This window comes from Neovison vison, chromosome X, assembly GCF_020171115.1.
Source record: "Neovison vison isolate M4711 chromosome X, ASM_NN_V1, whole genome shotgun sequence".
Lineage (NCBI taxonomy): Eukaryota > Metazoa > Chordata > Mammalia > Carnivora > Mustelidae > Neogale > Neogale vison.
Genome location: NC_058105.1, coordinates 69,724,991 through 69,748,225, shown reverse-complemented (window position 1 = coordinate 69,748,225; position 23,235 = coordinate 69,724,991). Strand labels below are relative to the sequence as shown.

The following is a 23,235-nucleotide window of genomic DNA, read 5'->3' as shown; positions in this document are numbered from 1 at the left end:
ATTTAAAAAAATATTTTACTTATTTATTTGACAGACAGATCACAAGTAGGCAGAGAGGCAGGCAGAGAGAGAGGAGGAAGCAGGCTCCTTGCTGGGCAGAGAGCCTGATGCAGGTCTTGATCCCAGAACCCTGGGATCATGACCTGAGCCGAAGGCAGAGGCTTTAACCCACTGAGCCACCCAGGCATCCCTATGTTTAACATTTTGATGAAAATCCATACTGTTTACCAAACTGGCTGTACCAGTTTGCATTTCCACCAACAGAGCAAGAGGGTTCCCCTTTCTCCACATGCTCACCAACACCTGTTGTTCCCTGTTGATGTTAGCCATTCGACTGGTGTGAGGTGGTATCTCATTGTAGTTTTGGTTTGTATTTCCCTGATGATGAGTGATTTGAGCATCTTTTCATATGTCTGTGGCCATCTGGATGTCTTCTTTGGTAAAATGTATATTCAAGCCCTCTGCCCATTTTTAATTGGATTATTTGTTCTTTAGGTGTTGAGTTGTGTTGGTTTTTATATATTTTGGATACTAACTATCAGATATGTCATTTGCGAGTGTCTTTTCCCATTCTGTAGGTTGCCTTTTAGTTTTGTTGATTGTTTCCTTCGCTGTGAAGAAGCCTTTTATTTTGATATAGTTTCAGTGTTTATTTTTGCTTTTGTTTCTCTTGCTTCAGGAGACATATCTATAAAGAAGTTTCTAATGTTGATGTCAAGGAAATTCCTGCATGGGGCACCTGGCTGGCTCAGTCAGTAGAGCATGTGACTCTTGATCTTGGGGTGGTGACTTAAAAGCCCACATTGGACATGCAGCTTACTTAAAAAGTGTGAAAAAAAAAAAGAGAGAAGTTGCTGCCTATATTCTCTTTTAGGATTTTTATGGTCTCAGGTCTCAAAATTAGGTCTTTTTTTTCCAATTTATTTATTTTCAGAAAAACATTATTCATTATTTTTTCACCACACCCAGTGCTCCATGCAAGCTGTGCCCTCTATAATACCCACCACCTGGTACCCCAACCTCCCACCCCCCCACCACTTCAAACCCCTCAGATTGTTTTTCAGAGTCCATAGTCTCTCATGGTTCACCTCCCCTTCCAATTTACCCAAATTCCTTTCTCCTCTCTAACGCCCCTTGTCCTCCATGCTATTTGTTATGCTCCACAAATAAGTGAAACCATATGATAATTGACTCTCTCTGCTTGACTTATTTCACTCAGCATAATCTCTTCCAGTCCCGTCCATGTTGCTACAAAAGTTGGGTATTCATCCTTTCTGATGGAGGCATAATACTCCATAGTGTATATGGACCACATCTTCCTTATCCATTCATCCGTTGAAGGGCATCTTGGTTCTTTCCATAGTTTGGCGACCGTGGCCATTGCTGCTATAAACATTGGGGTACAGATGGCCCTTCTTTTCACGACATCTGTGTCTTTGGGGTAAATACACAGGAGTGCAATTGCAGGGTCATAGGGAAGCTCTATTTTTAATTTCTTGAGGAATCTCCACACTGTTCTCCAAAGAGGCTGCACCAACTTGCATTCCCACCAACAGTGGAAGAGGGTTTCCCTTTCTCCACATCCTCTCCAACACATGTTCTTTCCTCTTTTATTAATTTTGGCCATTCTAACTGGTGTAAGGTGATATCTCAATGTGGTTTTAATTTGAATCTCCCCGAGGGCTAATGATGATGATGAAGACCTCAACGTGAGACAGGAATCCATCAGAATCCTAGAGGAGAGCATAGGCAGTAATCTCTTCAATATCAGCCACAGCAACTTCTTTCAAGATACGTCTCCAAAGGCAAAGGAAACAAAAGCAAAAATAAACTTTTGGGACTTAAAACAAAGAGGCAACCCATGGAATGGGAGAAGATATTTGCAAATGACAGTACAGACAAAAGGTTGATATCCAGGATCTATAATGAACTCCTCAAACTCAACACACGCGAAACAGGCAAACACATCAAAAAATGGGCAGAAGATATGAACAGACACTTCTCCAATCAAGACATACAAATGGCTATCAAAATTAGGTCTTTAACTCATTTTGAATTTATTTTGTAAGAAAGTGGTCCAGTTTCATTCTTTTGCACATTGCTGCCAAGTTTTCCCAACAACCTTTGTTGAAGAGACTCTGTCTTTCCCATTGGATATTCTTTTCTGCTTTGTTGAAGATTAATTGACCATATAGTTGTGGGGTCTTTTCTGGGTTTCCTATTCTGCTCTACTGATCTATGTGTCTATTTTTTTCTGCCACTATGATACTGTTTTGATCACTACGGCTTTGTAATATAATTTCAAGCCCACAATTGTGATGTCTCCTGCTTTGGTTTTCTTTTTCAAGATTGCTTTGCCTATTTGGGGTCTTTTCTGGTTCCCTACAAATTTTAGGATTATTCTATCTCTTTGAAAAATATTGCTGGTATTTTGATAGGGTTGCATGAAATGTGTAGATTGTTTTAGGAAGTAAAAACATTTTAACAATATTTCTTCTTCTAATCCATGATCATGGAATGTCTTTCTATTTGTTTGTGTCATCTGCAATTTCTTTCATCAGTGTTTCACAGTTTTCAAAGTAGCGGTCTTTGCCCTCTTTTTTTTTTTTTTTTTAGGTTTTCTTAGGTATCTTTTTGTTTTTCGTGCAACTGTAAATGAGACTGATTCCTTAATTTCTCTTTCTGCTTCTTCATAATTGGTATATAGAAATGCAACAGAATTCTGGACATTGATTTTGTATCCTGTGAGTTGACTGAATTAATTTATCACTTGCAGCAGTTTTTTAGTGGGATCTTTTGGGTCAGTTTGACTTCTTCCTTGCTGATATAGATGCTTTTATTCCTTTGGGTTGTCTGACTGATGTGGCTAGGACTTACAGTACTATGTTGAAGAAAATGGTAAGGTGAACATCCTTGTTCCTGACCATTGAGGAAAAGATCTCAGTGTTTTCCCATTGAGGATGATATCTATTTTTTTTTCAAATATGGCTTTTATTATGTTGAGGTATATTTCATCTAAATCAACTTTGTTGAGGGTTTTTTTTTTTTATCATGAATGGATGTTGTACTTGGTCAAATGCTTTTTCTGCATATGTTGAAATGATCATTTTGTTCTTATCCTTCCTTTTTTTTTTTTAGAGGGAGGGGAGGGGCAGAGGGAGAGGGAAAGAGAGAATCTTAAGCAGGCTCCACGTCCAGTATGGAGCCTGATGCAGGGTTCAACCTCACAACGATGAAATCTTGATCTGAGCTAAAATCAAGAGTCAGAACCTTAACTGACTGAGTTACCCAGGTGCCTCCATCCTTTCTTTTTTAAAGTGATATGTCATTTGCAAATATTGAACTAGCCTTGCAATCCAGGAATCAATCCAAATTGACCATGGTGAATGATTTTTTAAATGTATTTTTAGGTTGGGTTTGCTAGTATTTTGTTGAGGATTTTTGCATCTATGTTCATCACTGATATTAGCTTGTAGTTCTCTTCTTTTGTGGTGTCTTTATCTGGTGATAGTATCAGGGTAGTGCAGGCTTCATAGAATGAATTTGGAAGTTTTCCTTCTTCTTGTATATTTTGAATAGTTTGAGAAGAATAGGTATTAACTCTTCTTTAAATGTTTGGTAGAATTTGCTTGTAAATCCATTTTGTCTTGGACTTCTGTTTGTTGGGAGTTTTGATTCCTGATTCAATTTCTTTGCTGGTTATTAGTCTATTCAACTTTTCTATTTCTTATGGTTTCAGCTTTGGTAGTTTATATGTTTCTAGGAATTTATTCATTTCTTCTAGGTTGTCCAACTTATTGGCATATAGTTTCTCATAATATTCTATTATAATTATATTTCTGTGCTGTTGGTTTTTTTTTAAAGATTTTATTTATTTATTTCACAGAGATCACAAGTAGGCAGAGGCAGGCAGAGAGAGAGAGAGGGAAGCAGACTCCCTGCTGAGCAGAGAGCCCGATGCGGGGCTCGATCCCAGGTTCCTGGGATCATGACCTGAGCCGAAGGCAGAGGCTTTAACCCACTGAGCTACTCAGGCGCCCCTTGGTTGTTATTTCTGCTCTAATCTTCATTATTTCCTCCCTCCTTCTGGCTTTAGGCTTTGTCTTTTGTTCTTTGTCTAACTTCTTTAGGTGTAAGTTTAGGCTGTTTGAGATTTTTCTTGTTTTTTGAAATAGGTCCGTGTTACTATAAACTTCCCTCTTATGAATGCTTTTGCTGCATCCCAAAGGTTTTGGACCATTGTGTTTTCATCTTCATTTGTTTACATGTGTTTTTAAATTATTTCTTTTATTTCCTGATTGACACATTCATTGTTTAGTAGGGTGTTATTTAACCTCCCTGTACTTGTGGTCTTTCCAGTTTTTGACTTCTACTTTCATACCATTGTGGTCACGAAAGGTGCAGGTATGCCTTCAAGCTTCTTGTATTTGTTAGGGCCTGTTCTGTGGCCCATTATGTGATTAATTCTGGAGAATGTTCTATTTGCACTTGAAAAGAATGTTTTTTTAGGATGGAATGTTCTGAATAGATGTGATAAGTCCAACTGGCCCAGTGTGTCATTCAAAGCCATTTTTTTCCTTGTAGATTTTGTTTATATGCTCTATCCATTGATGTGGGTATGGCGTAAAAGTCCCCTACTATTATTGTGTTATCAATGGGTTCCTTTATGCTTATTATTAAATATTTTTATATATTTTGATGATCCCATAATGGGGGCATAAATACTTATAATTTGTATATCCTATTGTTGGATTGCCCCTTTGTGATTATATAGTGCCCTTCTTTGTCTCTTCTTAGTGTGTCTATTAAAATCTAGTTTGTCCAATATAACTATTGCTACTTTGGCTTTCTTTTGACATCCATTTGCATGATAAATATTTCTTTATCCCTTCACTTTCATTCTGTAGGTGTCTGTAGGTCTAAAATGTATCTCTTGTAGACAGCATATAGATGGGTTTTTTTTGTTGTTGTTTTTTATCCATTTGAGACCCTATGTCTTATGATTGGAGTATTTAGTCCATTTACATTCACAGTAATTATTGATAGATATGTACTTAATGCCATTTTATTACTTTTTGCCTGTTTCTGTATATTTTCTCTGATCCAATCTTGTCTTTCTTGTGTTGTTGATTTTCTTTAGTGATATATTTGGATTTCTTTCTCTGTATTCTTTGCATTTATGAGTGGTCTTTGATATATGGTTATCCTTAGCTTTGTATATAACCTCTTTTGCAAGCAGCACTCTATAGTAAGTTGATGTTCAATTAAGGTTGAACCCATTCTTTTCTCCTCTACTCCACACATTTTAAGTCCAAGTTATTATATTTTATATCCTTTTTTAAATGGGTTCCTTGAATGATTTTTTACAGAACTATTTATTTTTTACTGCTTTTTTTGTTCCCTGCCTTTATACCATCACTTTCAGTCTCTCCTTTCCATTCAAAGTGTCCCCCTTTAATATTTCTTGAAGGACTGGTTTAATGGTCATGAACTCCTTTAGTTTTTGTTTGCCTGGAAATCTCTTTCTCTCTCCTTCTATTCTGAATGATAGCCTTGATGGATAGAGGATTCTTGGCTGCAGATTTTCCCCATGTAGCAATCTGGATATATCATACCTCTCCCTTCTGGCTTGGCAAGTTTCTGTGTGTATTGTGTGTGCTCTACTATTGTGTCTGCTATTGCTCTATCCTTCTGGCTTGTCATCTGCAGAGGCTCTCCTTGCCTTCTGTGGATATTGTTACCTCCCTGGATTGAATGTGATGAGTTTTAACTGGTGTGCTCTAGTCCTCTTGTGAAATGAGACCTGACACCGCTTACATGAGAACTGAGGTCCTGTAAAACTCTCTGTGTGGGACATGTGGTGTGGGCAGTCTTTTGTGCTGGTCTTCTGGGGGAGGAGCCAGCTGTGTTGGGACAGAGGAAAATGTGGCTGAGAAAGGCAGTTCCACTGTAATGCAAGGGGTTGGGTATCCAGTATCTGCATGGCTGTTTCCAGCCAGTGGCTCTGTGTTTATGCTGGGGGATGGAGGAGGGAAATGGTACCAGCCAGCTTTTTCCTCAACAGATTTCTCCATGAATGTTGCCTTTCAGGGACACTCAAGAAGGGCAAATAATGTCCCCAATGTGTGCGCTAGGCAATTTTCACATCATTATTTCCATGCTGTATTCCCCTGGGTTGTTTGTCTGCCTTCTCTCCAGAAGCAGCACAGTGCTCTCTGGAGTCTTATCCCAGCCTAGCCTGCTGACACTTAAAACTCCAGGCTTCAAGCTCTGCTAGTTCTAAGAACCCACGAAATTTAGCTGCTCTAGCTTTCTAAGCCAATGGCTATGGGGAAACATTCTTCTTGTGCATTCCCTTGTGAGCTCCCCTCCCTCTCATCCTTCTCCAAGACAATGGCTCCATTCCCTCTGCAACAGCCAGGATCTGTTTCCCCCTAAACAACATCTCCACATTTCCTACCTACTTCAATGTGGCCTCTTTACTCCTTTTAGTTATGGAGTTTGTTCTGCCAGTCTTCAGGTTGATTTCTGGGATATTTAGGATGATTTAATAGTGATCTAGTTGTATTTGAGGGGTGAGGTTAGCCTAGACTTTGCTGTCATCCTCCTCTCTCCTATCTTATCTATTCATTTACCAATGGAAATGTGGCTGCTTCCATAATTTTGCTATTGTAAATAATGCTGCTATAAACCTAAGTGTTCATGTATCACCTTGAATTAGCATTTTCCTATTTTTTAAGTATATACCTAGTAGTGTGATTACTGGATCATAGGGTAGTTTAATTTTTAATTTTTTGAGGGTTCTCCATACTATTTTCCACTGGTGGTTGCACTAGTTTGCATTCCCACCAATAGCGCACGAGAGTTCCTTTTGTCCACATCCTCACCGACACTTTGTTTCTTCTGTTGTTGATTTTAGCTATTCTGACCGGTGTGAGATGAGAGCTCATTGTAATTTTGATTTGCATTTCCTTGATGGGAAGTGATGATGAACATGTTTTCATGTGCCTGTTTGCCATGTGTATGTCTTTGGACAAATGTCTATTTGTCTTCTGCCCATTTTAAAATTACTTGTTGTTTGTGTGTTGAGTTTTATCAGTTCTTAAATATTTTGGATACTAACCTGTTATCAGATATGTCATTTATAAATATCTTCTCCCATTCCATAGGTTGCCTTTTAGTTTTGTTGACTGCTTCCTTTGCTCTGTAGAAGCTTATTATTTTGATGCAGTCCCAATAGTTTGTTTTGTTTTTGGTGCAACTTTAAATGGTATTGTTTCCTTCATTTTACTTTCTGCTGCTTCATTATTAATGTATAGGAATGAACAGATTCCTGCACATTGATTTTATCTCCTGAGACTTGCCCGAATTCATTTATGTGTTCTGGTGGAATCTTTATTGTTCTCTATATATAGTATCATGTCACCTTCAAATAGTGAGAATTTAACTTTTCCTTACCGACTGGGGTGACTTCTCTTTTTGTTGTCTGATTGCTTGGCTAGGATTTCCAATACTATGTTGAATAAAGTGGTGAGAGTGGACATTCATGTCTTGTTCCTGACCTTACAGGAAAAGCTCTTATTTTTCCCCCACTGAGTATGATGTTTGCTGTGAGTTTTTCATACAAGGCCCATACTATGTTGAGGTATGTTCTCTCTAAACTCAGGTTGCAAGAGAGGTTTTTAAAAATCATAAATGGAAGTTGTACTTTGTCAAATGCTTTTTCTCCATCTATTGAATTATGGTTTTTATTCTTTCTCTTATTGATGTGATGCATCATGTGATTCTTTTGTGAATATTAAACCACCCCTGCATTCTAGGAATAAATCCCACTTGATCGTTCGCTATGATTTTTAATGTTTTGTTGGATTTGGTTTGCTAATATTTTGTTGAGGATTTTTGCACATACATTTATGAGAGTTATTGGCCTATAGTTCTCTTTTTGTGGTATCTTCATCTGATTTTGGTATTAGGGTGACACTAGCCTCACAGAAAGAATTTGAAAGTTTTCCTTTTTCAATTGTTTTTGAATAGTTTGAGATAAACATGAATTAACTTTTCACAAATTTTTGATAGAATTTGCTTGTGGAGGCCTCTGGTCCTGGACTTTTATTTTTTGGGGGGGATTTTTGACTACTGATTCAATTTTATTTCTGGTAATTTGTCTTTTCAAAGTTTCTCTTTCTTCCCGCTTCAGTTTTGGTAGGTTACATGCTTCTAGGGATTTGTCCATTTCTTCTCAATTGTCCAATTAGTTGGCATATAGTTTTTCATAATATTCTCTTGCATTTATGTGGTGTCAGTTGTTATTTCTCCTGTTTCATTTCTGATTTTATTTGGGTTCTCTCTCCCCCTTTGATGAGTCTGGCTAGAGGCTTATTAATTCTGTTGATCTTTCCAAAGAATGAGCTCCTGGTTTCATTGATCTGTGTCATTGTTTTTTTAGTTTCTATATAATTTATTTCTGCTCTCATCTTATTTCCTTCCTTTTGCTGTGTCTGTGTTTTGTTTGTTCTTTCTTTTCTAGCTCCTTTAAGTGTAAGGATAGGTTGTTTCCATTTGACATTTTTTTTTCTTCTTGAGGTGTTTATTGCTATAAACTTTCTTCTTGGAACCACTTTTGCTGCATCCCAAGTGTTTTTTGGACCATTGTCCTTTCATTTTCATTGTTTCTATGTGCTTTTAAAAATTTCTTCTTTTATTTCTTGGTTGACTTATTCATTATTTAGTAGCATTTTTTTAAACCTCTCTGTTTGTGTTCTTTCCTGATTTTTTCTTGTGTCTTCTATTTTCATAGCATTATGTTCAGAAAAGCTGCATGGTATGATTTTGATCTTGTTGAATTTGTTGCAATTTGTTTTGTAGCCTAATATGTGATCTATTCTGGGGAATGTTCCAAGTACACTTGAAAATAATATGTATTCTGCTGCTTTAGAATGGAATGTTCTGAAAATATCTGCTAAATCCATATGGTCCAATGTGTCATTCAAAGCCCGTTTCCTTGTTGATTTTCTGTTTGCATGATATGCACATCAGTGTTAAGTGGAGTGGCAAAATCCCCTACTATTGTTATATTAATATTCATTATTTCCTTAATAGTTTTATGTATTTGGTTGCTCCCATGTTCAGTGCCTAAATATTTACAATTGTTAATATGCTCTTATTGGGTAGTCTTCTTTATCAATATATATTAGAGTTATATATATTACAGTTATAGTCTTTGTTTAAATTCTATTTTGTCTGATATGTTTGTTATATATATTATAGTTATAGTCTTTGTTTAAATTCCATTTTGTCTGATATAAGTATTGCTGCCCTGGCTTTCTTTTTTGATATCCTTTGGACCAAGGCCAGCAGGACTGGCTGGGAAGCTTAGATATGCTGACACATTGAGGAGGGAGCCTGTGTAAGAAAGTTAGGTAACGAGTGTCAGTGCTGTGCTGGTTTCTACAGGTAGCCAATGTTTATGCTGGCTGGGGGAGTGAAATAGCACCTGCCAGCTCCTGTGTTCCTGAAGGGGTCTCCCCATGATCCCTGTCTCTCCAGGCCACACTTCAAGATAAGCAAATCACTCACCATCCCTTCTGCCCCTGGTGTTTTTCAAACTGTTGGTTCTATGCTGTATCACCATGGGCTGTTTGTTGTGCTGCCTCTTTGGCAGCAGGGCTGCAGAGAGGGGGGGCGCTCAGCTTCCTATTGCCTTTGGGGCTTACCCAGAGACAAGCCTGCCAATTTTTACAATTCCAGGCTTTAAGTCCCACTGGTTTTAGGAACTAATGAAATTCAATCCCTCTCATTTTCAAAGGTAAATGTTATGGGGATTTGTACTTCCTGTTGCATGCTTCCCAGTGTGAAAATCTGTTTCTTGCTCTTCTCTACACCATTGGCTGTATCCTCCCCACAGGTAGGCATGATCTGTCTTCACCTAAATCATATCTTTGCCCTTAATACTTCCATGATGTGCCCTCTTCTCTACCTTTAGATGTGGAGTTTGTTCTGCTAGTCTTTAGATCATTTTTCTGGGCTACTTATGGTGATATGAGTGTTATCTAGTTGCATTCATGGACGAGGTGAACTTTGGGGTTCTCCTACTTCATCTCTGAGCAAACCTAAATCTTAAAAATTACTACAGAATTTCCATTTGTTCTTTTTATTCCTTTCTTTTCCTCATTTCCTTTTGGATTAATCACAAAATTTAATACATCATTTTAACCCCACTAGCTTGTAATTCTTTCATTACTCCTTTGATGGTTACTCCAGAACAGCTCTTCTCAACCAGATTCCACCAGAGTATTATGCTCTAATTTTTAAGGCATTGATTGTCTGTATTAACTTACCTTCTTTGCATTTAAAAATGGAACTAGTATGTGCAACCCATAGCGGAACTGAAAAACCCCATTTTCTAGTAGTTTAATTTTGTGGAAAACTATTTGAGAAAAGCTGTCCAAGAGATTAAAACATGCATCCTTCACTGGTTAGAGTGGACCTTAAATTTGTACCTTTACTATTCCTTGAATAATGCAAGAATCTTACAACACTAACTCCATTCATTTTCTGCCTGCACTTTTTTTTTTGCCACTTGGGTCATTTATTTCATCTCTACTTTTATTTCATCCACAAAGCACTGTTATTAATGTTGCTTTAAACAGTCAATAGTCTTTTATATTTACTATTTCTTTTTCTCTTTATTCTTTCCTGCATTCCTATTCTTCTGTCTGGGATTTTTTTGGGGGGGTCCTAAAGAACTCCCTTTAGTATTTCTTTTGCTATGAGTCTGCTAGTGATACATTTTCAATTTTTACTTACCTGAACATGACTTTATATTGTTTTCATTTCTTCTTTTTAAAGATTATTTATTTATTTATTTTTTTGGGAGAGGGATAGAGAGAGAGAGCATGAGCAGGGGGTAGGAGCACAGGGAGAGGGAGAAGCGGATTCCCTGCTGAACAGGGAGCCCAATACGGGGCTCAATATCAGGACCCTGAGATCATGACCTGAGCCAAAGGCAGGCATTTAACCAACTGAGCCACCCTGGCACCCCATATCATTTTTATTTCTGAAGGATATTTTCACTGGATATAAAATTCTAGTCTGGCAGTTATTTTCTCCAAGTAATTTATAGGTGTCATTCATTGTCCTGTGGAATTCATTGGTTTGTTGAAAAGTAAGCTATAAGTTTGATCATTGTTCCTCTGAAAGCAATGTATCTTTCCTTAAATTTGGCTATTTTTAAGATTTTTCTCTCTTTCTTGATTTCCAGAAGTTTGATTATTAAAGGCTTAGGGTTTTTTTCTTTGTATTTATCTTGTTCACAGATTTTTAGCATTTTTAAATGTGTGAATTAATATCTTTGGTCAGTTTTGAAAAGCTTTTAGTCATTATTTTTTCAAATACAGTCTCTGTTCTATTATTTCCTCTTATTCTTGGGCTCCAGACCCTCTACTATATCTGTCTTGTAATGCTTTTACAATTTTCCATTCTTTTCTCTCTTTTGGGCTTTAATCTGAATATTTTCTACTAGCTTATTTTTCAGTTCACCAATCCTCTCTTTTGCTGTTTCTCATATGGTGTTAATCCCATCTATTGCATTCCCAATACTAGTTACTGTAATCTTTAGTTTTGGAATTCTATTTGATCCTTTTTTACATAGATGAAATTATTCTCTTAATTTTCCTTTTGGATTATTTATTAATGCCTAAAAATGCAACTAATTTTTGCATGTTGCTTTTGTATCCTGCAATTTTGCTGAATTTGTTCTTTTTTTTTTTTTGGGAGAATCTTCAGGGTTTTCTACATATAAGACCATGTACTCTGCAAACATTTTTACTTTTTCCTTTCTGACTTAAATGCCTTTTATTTCTTTTTCTTGCCCACTTGCTCTGGTTAGAACTTCCAATACTATGTTAAATAGAAGTCTGTATATCTGTTTTGATTGTATTTTTTTTTTGCTTTCGTTTATTTGGTTTCTTAGCATATCTTATTATATATTTTCAATGCTGAACACATTGTACAAAGAATTGTAGAGGCTCTAGATAATATTATTTTCTTCCAGAGGTGATTTAGTTTATTTTGGCAGGTAGATACACCACTAGCAGATCACCTTAGTCCATTCAGTGACTGAGAAGATTGTGTTTTAGGCTTTCTGGAAACTGGTCTGTTTGTGATTTGCATTTACTTTTAGGGTGTAGCTCACCCTTCAGGGACTCAACTGAAAAACTGGAGTGTTTATCACAGCTTCTTCCACAAAGAAAGTTCCTGAAATAAAAGTTTTGTTTTCCTAGCATGAGACTTTATCCTTCATTTCTTGGCCTCTCATCCCATGCAAGCATAGCTCAAGAAGAAGCAAATGCCTCAAAGGGAAACTGCACAAAGAATAAAGAATATTGCTTACTTTGCTGAGGTACTCTTCTCTTCAGGGTTTTGGCTTCTCAAGTCCTGGCCACCTTAATTATTTTCTAATGCCCTTATTTACCTATATCTTTTAAATACAGCCATTATAGTTGTTCTTAGTATGAAGAGTAGTCTGATACAAACCACTTCACAGCTGGAAGCTGAAAGTCTACCTTATTCTTTTTAACTGTGGCACAACATATCATACATAATTCAACCATTCTTGTTCATACATATTAGGTTGCTCCTAATTGTTGTTTTGTCATTACAAATTATGTTGTAATGAATAGCTTTGTACATGTATCCTTGTTTACATGTGTGAGTACTATATAGGGTAGATTCCTATGAGTAAGGTTGTTAGTCAAAGATATGTGTATAAAATTAAAAAAAAATTATAGGTAATGCCAAATTACCTCCGATTTACACTACTACCAGGAGTGCTAAGAGTGTCCATTTCTCCACATATTCACCAGTAATGGGTAATATCAAACTTAACTTTTGTAAAATTGATGACAAAAAGTTTTTATTTCATTGTTGTTTCATCTTACATTTCCCCAATTATTAAAGAGGCTGAAGGTTGAAAACTTAAAAAGTGTAGTGCTAAGAAAGGAGAAACTGTGACCAACAGCACCAAAAAGTAACATACACACATACATGTATTAGAGAGTCTATATATGTACAGTAAATGATTAAGGTAACATTTCAAAACTCTTTATATGAACTATTCAATCAATAGTGCTGGGAAGACTGGCTAAGTATTTGGCAAACAAATTATGATTCTTACATCATAAGATAAACTAAAATTAAAATTCTAGTCTAAGAGCTAAATATAAAATTGTAACTGTAAAGAACTAAGAAAATATGGTGAAAATGTATATGACATAGGGATGAATCTATCTTTCTAAGCATAACAGTAAAGAAATCAAAAAGGAGACGATTATATTATGTAAAACTTTAACATATCAAAATTAAATATAAAATTAAAAGGCAAATAATAAAATAGAAAAGTACTGCAATAACATATGGAAGAAAAAGTATTAGCATCCCTAATATATAAAAAATCTTATTTAAAGCAATAAGAAATTGATAATTTTCCAATAGAAAAGTGATAAAGGAATATACATAATTTACAAAATAAATAGAAAAAAGTCTACTTAATTTATAAAAACAATTTATTATCAAGGGCATTAGAAAATAATTAAGGTGGCCAGGACTTGAGAAGCCAAAACCCTGAAGAGAAGAGTACCTCAGCAAAGTAAGCAATATTCTTTATGTCTAAAAAACCGAAGTCATGCTAACACAAATATTAAAATAGCATTGTAAAAGGTTATTTAAAAAAAGATAATAGGGTTCATCATACATTATTACTATGTTGCAAAGTACAAATAGCAAAAACTGTTCTTTCTGACACTGTTTTTCTAAAAAACAAGTGTGTATTTATTTTACAAAAAAAAATGATTGGAAGCAAATATTCCAAAACATAAACAGTGGCTTCCTATGAGTGTTAGAATTATAGGTGACTTCAAACCCCTCAGATTGTTTGAAGTGGCGGGGGGGTGGGCGGTTGGGGTACCAGGTGGTGGGTATTATAGAGGGCACGGCTTGCATGGAGCACTGGGTGTGGTGAAAAAATAATGAATAATGTTTTTCTGAAAATAAATAAATTGGAAAAAAAAAGAATTATAGGTGACTTTTATCTTTTTCCTTTGTGCCTTTTTCTACTTTCCAGTTCCCTTCATTCAACACATACATTTCAATTTGTAATCATAACTTACTATTTATGAAAACTGAAGAAAATGAGAATAGCACATCTATTCAAATGAAACTAGGAGATAAATTTACAGTTCCTGAAGAAATGAAAGATATATCTGATAAAATGGATGTATTTGATGTTCAAAAATTTGCACAAAGGCAAGAAAATAATTATCTAAAGAAAGTTACAGAACAGAAAATATATACTTCATTGATAAAAGCTTACCATAAGGTATACTTAAAGAAGAGATTATGCTGAGTGAAATAAGTCAAGCAGAGAGAGTCAAGTATCCTATGGTTTCACTTACTTGTCGAGCATAAGGAATAACAAGGAGGATATTGGGAGATGGAGTGAAGAAGTGAGTTGGGGGAAATTGGAGGGGGAGACAAACCATGAGACTGGACTCTGAGAAACAAACTGAGGGTTTTGGGGGTGGGGGTTGGGTAGGCCTGGTGGTGGGTATTTTGGAGGGCACATATTGCATGGAGCACTGGGTGTGGTGCATAAACAATGGATGCTGGAACACTGAAAAGAAATAAAATAAAATGGAAAAAGAGAATTGTTAACTATATATGAAAACGTGCAGATCCTGCTAGATATGCAAGCCATAGGAAACACAACTTCAAAAAAAAAGTAGAGCAAAAGTGAAGAAATGCATATCCTCACTGGGAATTAAAGAAAGGCAATTAAAATAGCATGTGTAGTAATACTACTAATCTAACAAAAACAAATGATAAAAATTCAATGTTGGTGGGGTAGTAAAAATAAAAAGGTATAATTTGTATTTACTGATGCCACTAAAAATTGGTTGGTATTTCTAAAGAATAATCTGGCAACATAAAATAAGAACTACAAAGTTGTCCATACTCTTTTATCCAGAATCCCTTTTCTGAGAATATACTCCAAAGAAACAGAAGTATACGTAAGAAAGCCTATACAAAGGCATTCATAGAATGACAAAAACATTGGAAACAATTCAAGTACCCAATAATTAGGGAATAATTAGTTTAGCTTGAAGGAATAATATATAGTTCTTTCAGTATGTAAAAATACTCACATGAAAGAGTAAGTGAAAAAACCCACAAATTAATATGCATATACTATAACTGTAAATGTATCTATGTGCACTAACAGGTTAGAAAAGAATTAGAATTATATAAAGATCTAAGTTGAATATTTATGAAGTTCTTATGTTCCTAAATTTGATTAATCTCGTATTTTTGTTAAAGAAGATTTATTTATTTATTTATTTATTTATTTTAGAGAGAGCAAGTAAGCGAGCACGGGTGAGCAGGGGGAGGGCAAAAGGAGAGGGAGGAGAGAAGCAGATGCCCCAATGAACATGGAGCCCAATGGGACTCCATCCCACAACCATGAATCAATGACTTGAGCTAAAACCAAGAGTTGGAACCATCTGAGCCACCAGGTGCCCCAATTAATCTTGTACTTTAAAAATGTTTTAAAAATATATTTTGGAACTGAAATACATGAAATGCAATATTTGAGGTGAGGCAAACATTCCCATTTAGTTAACATATACATATATATGAACACACCTGGTGAAGAAATCTCTCTTTTTTTGTATTATAGTTGTCACTCGATGTACGCTTAAAGCAATTTTGTTATTGTGAAATTTTAACTATGATAAAATTTTGAAGATTCACCCATTTGATAAGTTATCAAATCATGATTTTTATGACTTTCCCAGATCTATCCTCTTTGCCCTGTGCTTTATACATAACACCATTCTACAACATTTATAATATTGTACTATAATTAGCCAGGCCATGATTTCAACACTTTGCTTGAAAATCTCCTTCATATCCAAGGATATTATTATCCTTATATTATATTATATTATATTATATATATCCTCATATTATATTATATTATGCCCATATCCATATTAATATCATAATTTATAGTTGTATTTTCCACATAAAACAGGACACAATTCAGCGAACAATCCTTCTGTCACTACAACAAGGATCCTTTTCCTCAAGTTTGCAATAACATGTTTCTAATTTCTTTCTGAGCCCTCACTGGCCATGCCTTTAGCATCCTTATTTCTACCAACAGTTTGTTTAAAGCAATATCGATTTTTTCTATCATGTGACTCAATTCTCTCAGCCTCTATCCATTACCTGATTCCAAAGCCACTTCCACATTTTTAAAATATTTGTTACAGTATCACCCCACTTCCTAGTACCAAAATCTGTATTACTTTCCTATTCCTGCTGTTAATAAAGTACTACAAACTCAGTGGCTTAAAACAACACATATTTCTTTTCCTACAATTTTGGAGGTCAGAAGCCCAAAATGAGTCTTTTAGGACTGAAAATAAAATCAAGGTGTCAACAGGGCTGGTTTCTTCTGGAATCTCCAGGAGAGAGTCTCTTCCTTGCCAATTCTAACTTGTAGGGGCTGGTCATTCCTTGCAAATCTTTGGTTCATAGCTATATCACTCCAATCTCTTGCTTCTGTTGTCACATGCACTGCCTTTTATTGTCTGAATTCCCTCTGCTTTCCTTTTCTAAGGATACTTGTGATTACATTTAAGGTCTACCTGGAAAATCCAGGACAGTCCTCCTCATCTTGAGCTCCTTACATTAATCATACCTGCAAAGTCTCTTTTGCTATATAAGGTAATATTCATAGGTTCCATGAATTAGGACCTATATGCTTTTGGGGACCATTAATCAGTCTTCCACAAGAGTAGTTTTGAAATTTGCAGAGCCTTTTTTAAGTTAAAGGTGCAGTGATTTGTTTAATGTCAAATTTGTAATAAATTGTATAACTTTGTAATTTGTAGTAATCTGCTTAATGTGTTTATTATTAAGTTTAATAAATTAGATAAATATTGAGTAATAATTAAATAAGTATTAGATTAAGTTGAATTTTGTAATACTGTCAACCAATTCATTACATGACATGGTATAAAAGACCTAAAAAACATTCCTTGGCTATTGCTTTACATAAAATTAACATGTATTCAGAATGGAAATATATGCTTCAAGAAAGGGGAGAACATGTTAGCTAAGCATGCACTTGGAATGAAGATACAGTATTGTTTGCTAACAGTCACACCCTATATACTGGATTCATAAACACATTCAAAATTATCAAGCTTGCTCAGGATATACTGGGTTAGAAACTTAGGTTCCAGAGACTCTGAATTCCTTCTCAGATCCAGTTTAATAAAGCAGTACAAGATTAAAAAAAATAAAAAGAAAAGAAACCAGCCTGTACCGAATAATGCTTTATTATAATGACTGATTATTAAGGCCGATCTCCTTACCTAGGCTGGAATAAATGTGGCTGAGAATACGGGCTGGTTGTACTCTGATAGGGTATACCTCAGCAATGGTCTCCACATCAATCCCCTTGTCCTTCAAAATGGCCTTGATTTCTTCTGTCTCGGCTAGAATGGAAACTACAGGAAGGAAAGAAGATGAGGTCAACAGAAACTTTTATTTCAATAGGAACCTAAAAATCTCTCAAGCCACATAATTTCTTTTGGAGGGAAGGGAATGAAAATGGGAGGAAATTAACAGTTATTGAGGAAGTTTGATGAAACAAGTATCATGCTAGGTACATAACACAATTATCTAAATGGAAAAGGAAAAAGGACTCATGCCTAAAGTATTAGATTCTGCTTTTTTGGCTAAGTGCAATGTGTTCCTAGAGAATGCCATACTCTTTATACCTGAGATTCCACATTTAATAGGGGAAAAAAAATCCAACACAAGGTATGTTACAGCTTTGGTTTCAAGGCTCTTTCATATCCTTAAGACCAGACAGGATTTTGAGGGTAATAAAGAACACCCAAATAATAAGAATTATTCTATAGCCAGAGAATGGTAGAAGACAAGGGAAACTGGGAATAAAGAATTGAGATGCCATAGTTAAAACTGCATATGGTTGTTTTGGGGTTAGGGGGGTAGGCTCTAGATTCTGAGCCTGCCAAGCCTGGACAGCTCCCTTTTATTCCTGTTATATTCATTTTTCTGAAATGCTTATCACAGTCACAAGGGAGAAGGCCATGCCAGCTCCCTGACTCTTCTGTTTACTTTCTCTCTAGGGGACAAATACCTGGCTGGGGGCTAATAATCTGAGTGGGGCCTCAGTTAGCTTGACACTAAGGACTGAGAGCAAATATGTGCCCTATTTCTGTTTCTCCAGTGCTGGTGAATGTGCTGAATTGGGTTTACGTGAAAATGAAGGTACCATTTGGTTCATTTAAATTTACTAGTATTTTCTATGTTGAATGTTTGGAACAAAAGCCGAGTTAACAGAGTGCACTTTCTTTTTCTTTGCTATTATCTTTCCTGTATATTTGTGTGTTTGTGTGTGTTTGTGTGTGTGTGTGTGTGTGTGTGTATGTCTTTCTATCTTGGGAGCCTCATGGTATTGTGTTGCTGTTGGTCTGGGTCAGGATATGCAGCTTATGGCAATCATAGGGCCCCCTGGACATAACACAATCTCGATTACTTATAACTAGAAACATGAAAATGACAAAGATTCTCCATGGAAAAGAAACAAAGGAAGAATGATAGTGAGCTAAGGAAAGCCCAGGAAAACACACGTGGTCATCCATTCATTCATTAACAAACATTTGCTAAGCACCTAAATGGACAAAGTACTATTTTGGCTTTTATTTTTTAACTTATAGTTAGTCTCTCTCTTTAAGAGCTTACAGTGTGATGGAAGTGACATACACATAAGCCAATTATAAAATAAGCTGCTAGGTAACTAGAGAGATGCATAAAACACTGTAAGCCCTGGAGAGTGACACCTATCAAGTCTGGGGCAGGAGGAGAGTGCTTTCAGAAAAGGCTTTCTGAAAGAGATGATGTCTAAGCTGAGTTTGAAAGAATGAACTTTTGTCAGGAGAAAGAAGGGAATAGGGATGGGGAAATCCATTTTAGGTATAAAGTATATGATAATCACAAAACATGGAAATGAAAAAAGAATGTGTGTTTGATGAATGTTTGTTTAAACAGTGGTTTAAAAAAGAAAAGAATCCAGAAAGGCAGACAGAGGCTAGATCTTTATGGAATGCATATGTTTCACTTTGAGGATTTTGTAATTTATCTTTGGGCAATGATTACCCAACTGCATTCTACTGAGCTTCAGGGCTCTGCAGAGGGCAATGCATTGAAAGAGAATCAAATGAACAATATTTTGGGGTGCTAGGAACACTTTCAACCCCAACAGCGGAGCTTTTTTTTTAAAACTTTATGTTTTATAAAATATTTAGGAAATTCCACCTACGTGCTAAGTAGAGCCAAATGCAAGGAGTATAGAGATAGACAGGATCCCTGGAGAAAATGACGCTGATACTGAGTTCTGCTAGAAGGCTGAATAGAAATTAATCTGGCAGAGGAGAAGGTAAATTAAGGGAGTTGTGAGCATAGACAAAGGTTCAAGGGCGACATGGAACAGGGCAGATCTAGGAATTATAAAATGTTCTTTACAGCACAAGCATGGAGTGTGAAGGGGTCATTGCAAAAAAATGACAATAGAGACAGGGTCAGGCACAGATCATAAAGGGCCTTATAAGCCATGTGAAGGAGGTTGGCAATGAAAACCCTTGGAGAGTTGTAATCAGGGGATGAATATGTCTATAACTGTACCTTAAAAAAGAACATATTCATGTTTGATGATTAAAGAATAAACTGATAGACTGTTGTGGGCCTAGACTGAAGACAGGGATACCACTTAAAAATTTATTGCACTAAGGCAAGTGAGAGATGTTGATTACTTAGATTAGGATCATGGCATTTATACTGGAGAGGACTAGATGGATTTCAGAGTCAATTAGAAGGTAAAGAAATCAGGATTTGTTAACTGATTGAATATAGGAGGTGAGGGGGGGAGATACTGAGAATGATTCCCCAGGTATTTATATGTGTAACTAAGAGAATGCGTAAGAGAATGCTGTGCCTTTAATGACACAGGCACATAGGGAGAAAAGCAGGCATGGGTGATATAATAGTAGGAGGGTGTAGCTGGAGTAATTTTAGACATGTTGAGTTTCAAGTGCATGTAAAACATCCAAGTGGGGCTGTCTTAAAGAACAGTGATATAGACTCAGGAGTCATTAGCATATAGATATGAGATGGGTCAAGGAGAATACATAGAGATAAAGAAAAGAGATCCCAGAATATAAACTTGAGGAAGCTCAACATATAAGAAATGGGCAGATGAAGAAAAGCCTGGTGTATAAATGAGTTTTTGTCCCAAGGCTTATATTTTCTTTATGGTATAGGAGGTGAAGTCATCTCCTGAGAGCGAAGAATCAAGGAGATAAGAAAAGGGGGAAGATTTGGAATAGGAGGAGACTGAGAGACAAGAACAAATATTCTAAGTCAGAAGGTCAATGGACAGAACTAGAAATACCAACACTTAAGGGGCAAAGAAAATAGGAAGCCCAGATTGAGACAGAAAATTGCAAAATTTAGGTTGAAGGTGATCCAAGGGACGGTATCACAGAAGACATGGGAGTTAAGAGTTTCCAGAAAGATAAACAATAAGTGAAACAGAAAGATCTACTAAGATGTAGGTTGAAAGATACCTACTGAATTTTTCAATAACTTAAGCAAAAGCATTTTCAGAGGAATAGTAAGTAGGACTGGAAAGGATTGTAGAATGCATGGAATATAAAGTGGAAATTCAGATGAGAAAGGAAAGAAAGGATAACTAGAGGGAGATGAATATGTAAATAAACTAAAAACCGGAACCAACAGAGAGGAAGAATTTGAAGAAACAGGAAAGGGTAGGTTTCTAGGAATGCTGGGGAAGAGGATAGGATCAAGCATTAGAAGGAAACACCCTTTCTAAGACCAGAGAAAAGGAGACAAGGATGAGTGAAAATATAAACAAGATTGTGGTGGGGGACTGGGAAACTGACAACAATCAGAATATTAAGATTATCTAGCTAGATTAAGATAGACCAAAGGAAGGAAGGAAGGAAGGAAGCTGCTTTTAAAAGCAGGCTAAGAAGAGGATGAAAGTAAGGGATGGGGCTGAAAACAGATTTGGAATCCTGGTTGAAAAAAAATGAAAATGCTGAGTAACAGTAAGAACAAGGAGCAGCAAAAGGCACAACTCCTTGAGTTGGAGACTGCAGAATCACAGTGCAGAATTACAGTGCAGAATTACATCTGCTAATTTGTGTGATTTTTTTTCTAGTAGTTTTAGCAGGCCAGGTACAGAATCAGAAAATGCAGAATGGAAGAGGGTGGGAAGATGACAGAGTAGGAGGACCCTCAGCTTGTCTCATCCCATAGATTCAACTAGATAACACTCACATCAGTGTAAACAACCCAGAAAACGATCTGAAGACTGGCAGAATAAACTCTGCAACTAAAGGTAGAGAAAAGGCCACACCAAAGAAAGTCCAACTTTCTTCACTACAAAATGGGCCATGGCCATCTACAGTGGGGAGGAAGCTGGCGGCACAGAGAAGGGCAAAAAAACAGACTGTTACACTGGGAAGCCTGAACAGGGAAGACAAATCTCCATGTTTGGCTTTGAAAGTGAGAGGGGCTAAATTTTGTGAATTCTTACAACTGGCAGGACTTAAAGCCTGGAATTTAAAAAATCAGGAATCTTGGTTCTGGGAGAACCCAGAGAGCATTAGGAAGTGGAGTCCCTGCCCTTTAAAAGACTACAGGACAAGCAGCCAGCAGAGATACAGCATGGAAGCAGCAGTTTGAAAATGCTGGGGGCAGATGGGAGGGAGAGTTATTTACTCATCTCAGAGCATGTCCTGGAGAGGCAGGGATCACAGAGAGACCCCTCTAGGAATGAAGGAGGTTCTACCCCTCGGCAAAAAACATAACCACACGCCCAGGAACCAGCACAGCTCTGAAACTTGCTACCTAACTTGCTTACACCAAACCCTTTCACTCCTGTGCTGGGGCAGATTTGCCCTTTCCAGTCACCTTTGCCTCAGTCATGGTGCTGCAAGTCTCCTCCCCCAGAATACAAGTGCAAACCCCACCAACACCTTATCTCCCAATCCACATGTTCTGTGGGGCTGAGGTTCCAGTGGTTGTGGCAGGTCTCATTTTGCAAGCTGACAGGTGTGCACCTTGTTAAAACATGCCCCCACCCAACTGAGGAGCAAACACTGACCACAAAAGGCAAAGAGAGCCTCTGCAGACAACTGGACTGAAGGAAAAAGAGGCCAGGACTCAATAGCAGGGCATACAGCACACATAGAAGATACTCCCTGTAGCGCCAGTTCCTTGGGAATGTGACACTACTCTGCAGGGCTCTATAGGACCTCTTCTTCATAAGGCCAATATCATTAAGAGCAACAAAAGTAGCTGACTTTCTTAACACAGAAACAGAGAGTAGACAAAATGAGGAAACAGGAATATGTCACAAAAGAAAGAAAGGGACCAAACCATAGCAAGAGAGCTAAGTGAAACAGATATAAGTAGTATGCCTGATAGAGAATTTACAGTAATGATCATAAAGGCACTCACTGACCTTGAGAAAAGAGTAGAGGACATCGGGGAGACCTTTAACAAAAACATAAAAATGAACCACTCATAGGTGAAACAAACAATAATGGAAATTAAAAATACACTTGATGTAATAAATGGCAGGCTAGAGGAAGTAAAAGAATGAATTAATGACCTGGAAGACAGAGTAATGGAAAGTAACCAAGCTGAGCAAATGAGAGGAAAAAAAAGTATACAAACAGAATAATTTTAGGGACCTCAGTGATGGCCATCAGTGTAATAACATTCACATTATAGGGATCCCAGAAGAAAAGAGAGAAAAGGAGGTATAAAATCTATCTGAAGAAATAAGAAATTCCCTAATCTGGAGAAGGAAACATCCACATCTAGGAGGCATAGAGATCCCCACACAAAAACCAACCATAGGAAGTCCACACTGAGACACATACTAATTAAAATAGCAAAAAGTAGTATTAAAAAAGGATTTTAAAAATAGCAAGAGGGAAGACATTTATATGGAAAACCCCATAAGTCTATTAGATTTTTCAGCAGAAGTTTTGCAGTCCCAAAGAGAATGGCATGATATATTCAAAATGCTGAGAGGAAAAAATCTTC

At 36.6% G+C, this 23,235-nt stretch overlaps 1 protein-coding gene across 5 annotated transcripts in view; it reads right to left on the bottom strand.

Moving 5' to 3' along the window:
* Nucleotides 1–23,235, bottom strand: part of PHKA1 (phosphorylase kinase regulatory subunit alpha 1) — a 142,432-nt gene that overhangs the window by 57,820 nt on the left and 61,377 nt on the right. For all 5 annotated transcript variants that reach the window (XM_044236021.1, XM_044236024.1, XM_044236022.1 and 2 more), the window contains exon 14: nt 17,442–17,576. In XM_044236021.1, coding sequence (XP_044091956.1) covers nt 17,442–17,576 — 135 coding nt within the window. The remainder of the gene's footprint in view (nt 1–17,441; nt 17,577–23,235) is intronic.